At 44.0% G+C, this 11,686-nt stretch overlaps 1 protein-coding gene across 1 annotated transcript; it reads left to right on the top strand.

Annotated features, from left to right (window-relative positions):
- The first annotated feature begins 4,497 nt into the window (after nucleotides 1–4,497).
- On the top strand, nucleotides 4,498–7,026 carry LOC139707387 (PRAME family member 12-like). The gene is made up of 3 exons (XM_071618621.1): nucleotides 4,498–4,784; nucleotides 5,045–5,503; nucleotides 6,477–7,026. The coding sequence occupies exons 1-3, from the start codon at nucleotides 4,498–4,500 to the stop codon at nucleotides 7,024–7,026; spliced, it is 1,296 nt and encodes a 431-aa protein (XP_071474722.1).
- Nucleotides 7,027–11,686: the final 4,660 nt, after the last annotated feature.

Raw genomic sequence — 11,686 nt, 5'->3', positions numbered from 1 at the left:
AACATTGTGAGGCCCCTATCTCAAAACAAATTAAACTTAATAATAATTGAATTATTTATATGTGTCCATACACATGTGCTCCATTTTTTGTGATTCTAAACAGACTGAGTTTTCAGAAATTCTTTTTAATTTTAAATATCTTTACATCTAGAATTAAGTGAAATATAATTTAAATACTGGACTTAGTTTTCTTCCATCTAATAGGGCTTCATGAAACAAGTTAATCTAGTTAAAATAAACATTGAATATTTCTGAGTGAGGTAGACATGGTAAAAAGAGTAGTTTGTTGGTCAGGCACAGTGGCACATACCTATAATCCTAGTGACTTGGGAGGCTGAGGCAGGAGGATGGAAGGTTTGAGGCCAGCCTGGGCAAGTTAGACTCTGTTTCAAAATAAAAAATAAAAGGGCTATGAATGTAGCTCAATGGTAGAGCATCCCTGGATTAAACTCTAATAAAACACACACACACACTGATTTATTTATCCATATGCTTCACTTTCTGCCCTGCAATAGGTGGATTCAATCCCCAGTACCAAAAATAAAAACAAACAAACAAACAACAAAAAAGAATGGAAGGAAGGAAGGAAGGAAGGAAGGAAGGAAGGAAGGAAGGAAGGAAGGAAGGAAGGAAGGAAGGAAGGAAGGTAATCTGTACTTTAATGGGGTAGGAGACTAAATGTTCCCAGGAAGCTCTGTTTCTAAAATGAGTGTGGAGGATCAGAGGGCTGCTGCTCTCCAAGTTTGGTAACACAAGAGTGGTCATCAGTTTTTAAGAGTAGCCCTCACAATCCACAGAATTCTATCACAGAATAAATCATAAAGTTGTGTGGCTTTGGGGGAGGTATGGGATAAAAACCAGGACACCACACTTACAAAGCACATGCTCTACCACTGAGCTATACCCACAGCACAAAACACTTCATGATTTTTGTCAAAACTTATGAGACAAAGCCGGGCATGGTATCACACACCTATAATCCCAGCTTCTTTGGGGACTGAGACAGGAGGATCATAGGTTCAAGGCCAGCCCTAGCAATTTAGCAAGACCCTAAGCAACATTCTGAAATCATGTCTCAAAATAAAAAATAAAAAGAACTGGGAACATGGCTCATTGGTAAAGCACCCCTGGGTTCAATCCCCAGGATACATTAAAAAAAAAAAAAAAAAAAAAAAAAAAAGATAGTATTTTTGCTAGCAATTTTTTTTTTTTGGTACCAGGGATTGAACCCAAGGTTTTACATGTGCTAGGCAAACACTGTTCCACTGAGCTTCTTCCCTATCCCTGTTATTATTGTTTTTTTTTTTTTTTTTTTTTTTGTACTGGGAATTGAACTCAGGGGCACTTAATCACTGAGCCCCATCTCCAGCCCTTTTGATTTTTTTTTTTATTTTTAAGACAGGGTCTCACTGAGTTGCTTAGGGCCTCTCTAAATGGCTGAGGCTGGCTTTGAACTCTCTATCCTCTTGCCTCAGCCTCCTAAGCCGCTGGGATTACACACATGTGCCACTATGCCTGGTTCCTGTTGTTGAATTTTTGATTGCACAAAAAGACATAAGGATTAAAACTTGTTGTGCCATTGACACAGGCCTGTTTGGCAATTCAGGTTTTGTCTTCTTTCTCTCCTGATTTTTACAAAGGTCATATATCAACTTAATTTCTGTTTGAGTGTTAATATGGGTTACTGCATTTTGATTTTCAGTCTAGTCTGTTAGAGCCTAGAGCATAAAATAGTCCAAAATAGCCATATAAATATTATCATATAACACATCATATAACTCTTATCTGACATGCTTTTATTTATACCGAGAATTTAAACCAGGGGCCCTTGACCACTAAACTTCATCCCCAGTACTTATTTTTTTTTTTTTTTGGCGGGGGTTCCATGGATTGAAATCAGGGGCACTCAACGACTTAGCCACATCCCCAGCCCTATTTTTGTATCTTATTTAGAGATATGGTTCCAGTGATTGCTAAGTGCCTCACCATTGCTGAGGCTGGCTTTGAACTCAAGATACTCCTGTCTCAGCCACCTGAGCTGCTGAAATCATAGGTGTGCACCACTGTGCCTGGCTTCCCCAGTCCTTTTTTATTTTTAAACAGGGACTTGATATGCTGCTGATGGTCTTACTAAATTCAAGTGCTGAGGCAGGCTCAAACTTGCAATCCCCCAGCCTCAGCCTCCCCAGTTTCTTGGACTACAGACCTGTACCACCATGCCTCACTATTATCTAACACTCTTTAAAATATCATTGTTCCTTAGACTTTGCTTTTCTAGGAAAAAGGACCCTGGCACTGTGTGGGGCTCAGCATTGCCTGGGAAATGCCTCTGTAGGAAGAACTCTGACAGTGAAAGGCTCCAGGTGGTGGCTGCCATGATGAGAGGGTCCCACACTTTGACCTACATTTCTTTCTCCCCAACATCCTGAGAGGTACCCACAGCTTCCACCTTCAGTGGCTTCAGATATGGAAAAGTGGCCTTCCCAGGGCTGGTAGTCAAATCTTCTCTGTGGTCTCAAGTCCAAGCTCATATTTGGTGAAAATATTCTCAAGGGTCACCATTGTTAAGGCTGGCTTTCAAGATCCTCCTGTCTTAGTCTCCCAAGCTGCTGGGATTACAGGCATGTGCCACTGCACCTGGCCCAGTCCAAAATTTTTAAGCAAGAGCTAGCTATTTGATTTTGAATTGTCTTGACAATTTGCATATGTAGTCTATATTCCTTTAAATGACAGTTCATGGAATTTGTGGTATTGTGATTTTACAAGTTATTTTATATTTAGAGCTTAAAACAGGGTGAGGGTGTGCTCAGTGTTAGAGGACTTGCCTAGTACGAGGACCTGGGTTCAAACCCCATCACCGTAAAACAAAGGAATATGTGTACATGTATGTGATGTATACATTTTTATATCAGTGTTTTATTACTGGATTTTGGTGTCACAGTTTGGATAGAATGTATTCTCCCAAAGTTTCAAGTGTTAATGCAAGGGGTGAGAGGATTGGGTTATAAGATCCATAATCATACATTCATCTATTTAACAGATTTGATAGGACTACATACTGGGTGATAAACTCTAGGCAGGTGAGGTATGGCTGGAGGAAATAGGTCCCTGTGGGTGTGTCATTGGGTTTATATTTTTGCCACCAAAGGCTTGGTCCACATCCTCCATGCAGATCCAATAGCAATGACAAGATATTGAGAAAAAGGGAAAAAGGTTTATTGTTTTGCTAGCAAAGAAGAAACACAGGGACTAGTGTCCCAAAGCCTATGCTTCTGCCTATCCTCAGGAACAGGGGGATTTTATAGAGGTTATTCAAGAAAATGGGATTAGGAAGGAGAGATCAGGAAGGACATCAAGGAGATCATGAAAGAGAAAGTTAGAGAAAAGAAGATGTGGGGGGTGGGGGGAGAAACATATAAGTTTCAAAGCCACAAGGGATATAGTGAAAGCATCCCATGAACCCCTGTTAAAGTTTCTTGGCACCATGCCCACCACTTCAGGCTGCCCTGTACTGATCAGCTTTTCTGAGGCTCTGTTTGGTCATGTTCTTCTGCCTCTTGAGCAATGGAGCTGGCTGTCCATGGAATGAACCTCTGAAACCAGGAACCCCAAATAAACTTCCTCTAAGTTCAGCAACAAAAAGTTCTGATTTTCATTTTTGTGGTCCGATGGGTATCTAATCCAAGGCTATATGTGGGCTCAGTAACCTCCTATATAACTGAGCTACCACACTCAGCACAGCCCTAAGCAAAAGCTATATCTAGATTTACATCTGTACATGTCCACATATGTATAAGGTTTTGTGTGTGTATGTGTGGTACAGGGAATTGAACCCAGGGCCTCACATGCTTGGCAAGCTTAATACCACTGAACCACATCTTGAGCTTCGGACAAGGTCTTGCTCAGTTTCCCAGTCTGCCCTTGAACTTGAGGTTCTCATTTTTTAAAAAATTAATTTTTGGTAATGGGGATTAAACTCCGGGTGCTTTACCACTTAGCCACATTCTAGCCCTTTCAATTTTTTATTCTGATTGGTTCTCTCATGACGGCCTTGGGTCTTGTTAAGTTGCTGAGGCTGGACTTGAACTTGTAGTCCTCCTCAGTGTCCCAAGTTGCTAGAATTACAGGCTTGTGCCACCAAGCTGGGCATTGGCCCTGTGACATTTCTATTCTCTTTAAGGGGGTCCTAAGTGAGGTTTAGGTTTGGGATCAGTGGTAAGGCACTTGTCTGGCATGCATTCAGCCCTTGGTTCACTCCCCAGGATCTCAAAAGTGAGGAGGAGTCACCTGTCCATAATGGGACTGGTGAGCCTTCAGACTGCTTGATAACCAGTGGGATTAGAGTTGGGAGGACCAGAGGTGGAAACTGGATACTGGGGATTTGATCCCCACCACCACAGAGCTGTGGCTTACCTGGATTTGAACCTCAACTGGTTGAGGAGGGGTTTTTCAGGCTTGGCATGAAAGGGTACCTCTGTTCCCTGCAGATTCAACAGGATGAGCATCAGGACCATACCCACACTCCAGGACCTGGTGATACAGAACGCACTGCGCAACGAGGCCTTGCCCATCCCCAATCTGGAGTACCTGCCCAGGGTGCTCACCCTACAGTTGTACAAGGAGGCTATAATGGGGGCTCACATGGAGATGGGAAAGAAAATGGTGCTGTCCTGCCTCTTGGCCTGTCTGCCTGTGGAGTACCTGCTGAAGACAAGAGATGTGAAGGCCTTAAAAACCCTGCTGAATGGGCTAGACTTGCTGATTTTCCAGAACGTTTACACCAGGTGAGGCTGGCCCAGGAAGAGACAGCTGGGGGAGGCGGGACAGGGTGAAGGGTGGATCAGGTGGTGCCAGGGAGGAGGCTGCCCTGCCCCCTCCACAGGAAGGGTCCCTGGCTGGATTCAAGGGGAAAGGGCATGGAGAAACATAGGAGAGCAGAGGAGTAGCCACCCAGAACAAGGGGTTCACTGGGGTCTAATGCACAGGTTGGAAGTTGGGCGAGTCTTTGTCTATTTTTCGAAACTCCTTCCCATTTTCTCCATAGGAAATGGAAACTGAAAGCAATCGATTTTCGGGAAGTGAATCAGGACAGCTGCAATGAGTGGTCCAGAGCCTCACTGGGTGCCTGCTCACAAGAGGCCATGTCTCCAAAGGAAAGAGAGAAATGTAGTCAAAGAGCAGCGAAGCCACACTTGAAGATCTTCATAGATTTCGATCTGGACAAAGTCTTCCAAAGATTCCTTGGCAGCCTCAGGGAGTGGGTGGAGGAGAGAAAGGGGGTGGTCCGTATATACTGCGAGAAGCTGCAGATTGGGAGTTTCTACTTGAAACTCTCTCAATTCCTGAGGACTCTGCCATTGTACTATGTGCAGGAACTGGAGGTGAATGCTCAGCATTGTACTCGAGAAATAATGGAACATTTTTGTTTTTGCCTGATGGAGATGAGGAACCTTCGCATCCTCCATCTCTCCGACTTGAGCCCGCAGGTCTTCACCAGTCACTCGTAAATAGGTGGTTTTCCCATAGATTCAGCCTTCAACTGTGGAAGGTGAAAAAACTCCGCGAGCTCTATGTGAACAATGTCTTCTTCCTCTACAGAGCGGTGCACAAAATCCTTCTGTAAGCATGAGGGGTGCGCATTGCCACAAAAGCCATTTTTGCTTACCGAGCATTAAAAGGGCTTGTGCCCTGGCCACTGGCCATGTCAGGGAAGGAGATGCTGGAGAGTGACCGAGTGACCTCCGGGTCTGGTCCCCTGCTCAGTCCTGAAGGAGGGTCTCATCACCACCCACACAGAAGCAGAGGGCTAAACCGTGGTGCATGGTCTGAGAAGTGCCACCATGCTGGGAAGCCAGTTGGAGGGGAAAGGAGCTAGTGAGGGTGGGTGGGGTTCCTTCCTGGGAGGCCTGTCCAGCGAAGGTGGGAGACGGGGTAGAGGAGAGGGCGTTGGAGGAGGGAAGCCCCCATACCTGCACCTTGCAACAGGGAAGCTCTGTGCTCTCCAGAGGGGAGCAGAGGAGCCGCCCCCAATGCCCCCCCTGGGGAAGGCTGCTCTGAGCCTCAGGTGGTGATTCTGGAGTTGAGGGTGAGGAGGAGGGATGGAGGATACAGGGTGTGAGCTTCCCAGGTGGATAACCCCGGTTGGTTTTCTACATCTTGCCTGGGTTTGTCCTTCATACATGAATCCCCCTGACCTCCTGTCGCCAGAGCTGTGGCCTTGGGCTTGGCTCCTCCTTGGGGAGGAGCCTTAGAGATGATGGACTCACCTGGTCACTCAAGTGGTGGTGAAAGGCTCACCCTGAAATTGAGTGATGTTTTGGAGCAGATTCTGCAACCCGCAGTGTCCTGGGGGTCCACCATCATCAGAAGGACAGGGCGACCTTGGGTTTCAGATTAAACAGTTCTCTTCTACCATTTCCCACTATATCCACTTGGTGCCTTCATTCACCAGAAGTAACTCTTTGCTTTCTCTCCAGGAGTCAGACCCCCTTGAAAACACCCTCCCTGAGAGGTTGTCCGCTCAAGGAGAAGGATTTAAAGCATCTGTCCATGTGTCCGAGCACTGATCAACTGAAGTGTCTGGATCTCAGCTCTTTTTCCATGAAAGATATGAGTCCTGAGCCCTTCCCGGTCCTGCTGGAGAAGGTGGCACACACCCTTGGGACCCTGGTCTTAGAGTTTTGTGAGATAACAGAGTCCCAGCTAAATGCCATCTCACCAGCCCTGGGTCACTGTTCCCAGCTCAAAACCTTCAGTTTCTGTGGGAACCAAATCCCCCTGACTGCTCTTAAGAACCTGCTGAGCCACACCGGCAGCCTGCTGTTGGAACAAGCAAAGTACCCTGCCCCTCTGGAGAGCTTTGATGAAATCCTCTGGGGTTTCTGGACTGAGATCAACCACATGAAATTTGACCAGGTTCGGAAGGAGTTGATGCAGCTGGTGAAGGACATCAGGCCTGTCCACGACATCCAGATTTATTCTTATGATTGTGTTCTTCACCTCAAACATACAGATTTTATTGTCTGAAACCAAGTGGCAATTCAGTAGGCAGGGGATTATTGACATGCACATCACATTAGCTTTCTTGTGCTGGGGGTGAGGCTCAGGTAGAGTGTGCCCTTCAGGCATGAGGCGGTGAGTTTGATCTTCAGAACCTCAAGAAATGTTTCTTATAAATTTCTAATGGGGTTCATGTGTGCATATGGCCTCAAATTTGAGTCTTGACAACTCAGGAAGACCATCTCAAAATAAGGGCTGGGGATGGAGCTCTGGGCAAATGCCCTGGCTTCAATCCCCAGTACCCCTGAAAAATGGGTTAGGGTTGGCCTTCAGGAAGATAGGTAAAAGGGCCTTCATTTTACTATGCTACTGGTTTTTGGCTCTATTATTCCATAATAAAAATGTACTAAATTTTCACTGCTATAATGATTTTTGTGTGTGTGTGAGTATTGAATCAAAGGGTGCTCAACAATTAGGCCACATCCCCAACCCTTTTTAAGACAGGTTCCAAGTTGTCCAGGACATAATTAAGTTGCTGAGGCTAGCCTTGAACTTGATCCTCCTGCCTCAGTCTCCCAAGCTGCTGGGATCACAGGTGTGTGCTACCACACCCGGCTGCTGATTTGTAATCCTTTGGAAGTGTGTAACATAACTGCCATACCCACCTTGCTGGATTTGAAGCCCTGATTTTTTTTTTTTTTTTTTTTTCGTGTGTGTGTGTGTGTGTGCCTCTGTTCAGGGCAAAGAAGCAAGTCTGAGCTACCAAGACAGACCAGAAGTCCAGTTGCCTAATTCAGACACCACTGGAGGTTCAAGGCTATCTTCTGGCATAAATGAGGAACAGGATTCAAGACTAGGATTGTTTTCTGTTTGGTGGGAGCTCAAAATGGATTTTTTTTATTTGGTCATTTGCTGACAATCTGCCCAGTGTGATCAATAAAGCAGGACACTCCTGGACCCCATTCTTGTGGATTTAACCAAACCATTTCTCGACTAATCTTTTTGTGATCAAATAACTCTCTCCTTGCTCCAAGCATCTACAGCTTCCAGAACAAGTGGACGAGTGTTCCGAAGGGGCTCAGATATGTAGAATTGTGGCCAGGCCGCAATTTGGGAGGAGTGTCAAGAAAGATCAGAGTGCTGTAACCTTCTGCAGCCACAGAATGTTGCCGAAGTCACTCTCCTTCATTCAGACTGGCTCTCTCTCTCCCTCTTGGGGTGAAAATCTGCTACTTGCCAGGCAGCAGCAGCAGCTGGAGTAGGGATTCAACCGCTGTGGTGACTGGCTCTGGCTGTGGAAGGGGCAGGCAGGGGGCTCTCTGCCTGTCCCCATATGCCCCCTACTCCTCAATACTAGACTGGCTCCTCCTCCAGGTCTCAGTTGGCATCACCTCAGTGGCCCTCCCTGAACACCCCGTCGTCCACTCATGGTTGTTCCAAAGAAGGAATGGATCACAGTTGGCCACATTGCACATTCTTGTTTCTTATAGGTGGCAAGTCCCAGAGATGGACTCACCTGCCATCTTCATCCATGTGGACCCTACCTGACCCCCCTGACTAGCCACACAGGTGCTTAATACGTAGTGTTATGACTGAGTTCATCCCAGTCCTTATTTTTTATTTTGACACAGGGTCTCAAGTTACTAAGTTTGGCTTCCAACCTGTGATCCTCCCTCCTCAGCCTCCTGAGTTGCTGAGAATACAGCTATGTACCACAGTGCCCTCTGGTTTTCTCTATATGTGGCTTGTTGCCCACCAGGGCCTCCCCCTGTTGGGTGCACTTCTCAGCCTGGTGGTCTCAGGAGGGCTGAGCTTCCTACATGATAGTGGCTTCCAAGGGGCAGGAAGCACAGCCTGCCAGATATGTTAGGCTCCCCTCCAGGGCCCAGTTCAGCAGCACTCCAGCATATTCATATTCTATTCCTCAGAGCAGGGCTGAGGATGTAGCTCATTGGCAAATTCCCCAGTCTCGATCCCTTATACCAAGCTCAATCCCATAAATAAATAAATAAACAATAATAATAATAATAATAATAATAATAAAGAGTGCTGGGTATGGTTGCACATGCCTGTAATCCCAGTGACTGCGGAGGCCGAGACAGGAGGATGTCAAGATCAAGGCCAGCCCCAGCAATTAGCAAGGCCTTAAGCAACTTAGCGAGACCCTATCTCAATAAAAAATTAAAAGGCCTGGAGATGTGGCTCAGTGGTAGACAACCCCTGGGTTAAATCCCAATTACAAAAAAAGAAAAAAAGAAAACTCAATGTCCTGCAGATGCCAGGGAACCACTGTGAAGCTTCCTGCCCATCACATCCACAGCCCTTGGACTGGCTGTGTCTCGCTGGGCACATGGCTTCCCTTGTGAGCACCAGTATCCATGAGGGAAAAGCAGCTAGCAGGACCAGCCTGATGTGGAGATTTGAAAACTATGGAAAGTACTAGGCTTGTGCTAGGAGCGCACTGGGTCACCGGGTCACCGGGTCATCATCAGCATGACTCTCTTCATCCCCCATCCTCTCCAAGGATGGAAAGACCTCAGGGCACATCTGTAGTCACTTTCCTTGAAGAAGCCTAGGGTAATGGGTGAAAACAACTGCAGAATCCAGGACCCTACCCCCACTCTATGTGGACTTCTAATACTGAGCCCAGGGACCCTGATGCCTTGCAACCTGAGGCGCTCTTGCAGGAACCAGAACTCATGGCTGATCACTAGTGGCTACACCCCTTGCCTGGGGAAACTCAGTCCACTTACTTCCAATGGTTAGAAATACCTAGAATCAGTCTGCACCACCTTGTGGGTAGGTGGGGGAAGGGCTGAAGATGGAGCCCAAGCCTCATGCAGGCTAGGCATGTGCAGCACCCCTGTGCTCCACCTGCAGCCTGAAGCCATCATCTGCTACTTTTGGTTGTATTCTAATTCCTCTTCTGTGTCAATATGTCTTTTTTTTTTTTTTTTTCTTTTAAAGTGCTAGGGCATGCATGTCTCTGCTGGACTGTGTGTGTGTGTGTGTGTGTGTGTGTGTGTGTGTGTGTGTGTGTGTGTAGCACCGGGAATTATGTACCTAGGTCACTTTACTACTTAGCTACAACCCCAACACCTTTTATATATTTTATTTGAGACAGGGTCTGACTACATCACCCAGGCTGGCTTGGAACCTCCAATCCTCCTGCGTCAGCCTCCCAAGTTACTGGGATTGTAAGTGTACACCTCGGTACCTCGCCATAAAGCATTTAAAACCCTCAAAAGATTACATTGCACCTGGGAGCAAGTGCCATAACTAAAAGGAGAATAATAGCCTCAGACTGCAAAATTCCTCTGGATGACTGTTATACCAATACCGAGACCCTTAAATAACTCTCAGACCACACATTGCCATTCCAATTAAGACTTAATTGCTGGTCAGCAGCAGACACTTACTCTCTAAAAGCATGATGGTCAGAGTAGCATACCACCTTCAGTTATGCCTCATATTTAAGCAAAAACACCACAAAAGGGAGATTTGGGGGTATAGCCAAAGTAAGCAAGCACTTTGAATATGTAAAGAAGAGTAGTGTACTACAATTTTATTGATGTTTTTATATTAACCAAGTTTTAGACTCTGTAATGTGGAACAATACTCTAAAATAACAGTTGCTGTTTCACCAGAGGTGTACAAACCTTCATTTGTCCAGTTAGTTGCTCTAGAGAATAAAACTTAAAAGATACAATGTAATTAATATTTTAAGAAGTGTTTGTCATTTTAATATGTAAATCAAACTTTGGTTTATATCAGTACATTAATATTTGCTCTTAGGGAATAATCTTGAATACTTTTAATTATTTGTGTTACATGTATAAACAACTTAGATATAAAGTAACATGTTAATATTTATCCTTTATTTAAGATGTTTATATAACTTACTTAGACCCTGTTGTTTACTTAGATGTATAATAATTATGTTTTACCACACAAAGACTTTCTTACCTGGAAACATGTTTTTTTACTAAATATATTTTTATATTTAGAACCTTTTAATAATTTTTGATCCACGGATCCCTCTTTTTGTTTATACCTTAAAGTAACCCGTATCAATTTCTAAATTTAGATAAATTAATCCATGTTAATAAGAGGAAATATATTTATAGTATTCTAATTTAAATGCAGTTGAAACCTCTTGACTATATGTATATAGAATAATACCCACTGGGACTTTTAACTTTTAGTAACCTTGTTTTTGTGATAACGTAAAATAATTTCAAATTTTTTTAAATTTACCAATATATGAAAACACCAACAGTGCTTAAATGTTTTACGTTATGGAATTTAAAAAGTTTGATTACTTGATATTACATTTAACAGTTAACATTCAAATTTTGTATACCAATCAGATGTCTCTAACAAACACATCCATGATTAATTTCATATAGGTCAAATCTAATTTACATTTTTTTAAAAAAGGTATAAGACAAGTGCATTGAATAGCATTTGTAATTTTTCCCATTGAAGAAAAATCCTAGAGAAAATGAATATTAGACACTTAAGACACATTAATATTTTATTTACTGTTTGACCACCTAGAAACAAAACTGTGCATTAGTAACTTAAAAACATTTTTACTTTTATTTATTCACCCAATTTCAATTGAATCTTTTAAATCATATGAAGCAAAGTATTTGTATCCATTTTTTAAATTTTAATTTATGAG

This window comes from Marmota flaviventris, chromosome 10 (assembly GCF_047511675.1).
Source record: "Marmota flaviventris isolate mMarFla1 chromosome 10, mMarFla1.hap1, whole genome shotgun sequence".
NCBI lineage: Eukaryota > Metazoa > Chordata > Mammalia > Rodentia > Sciuridae > Marmota > Marmota flaviventris.
This window is presented reverse-complemented; position numbering and strand designations above follow the sequence as displayed.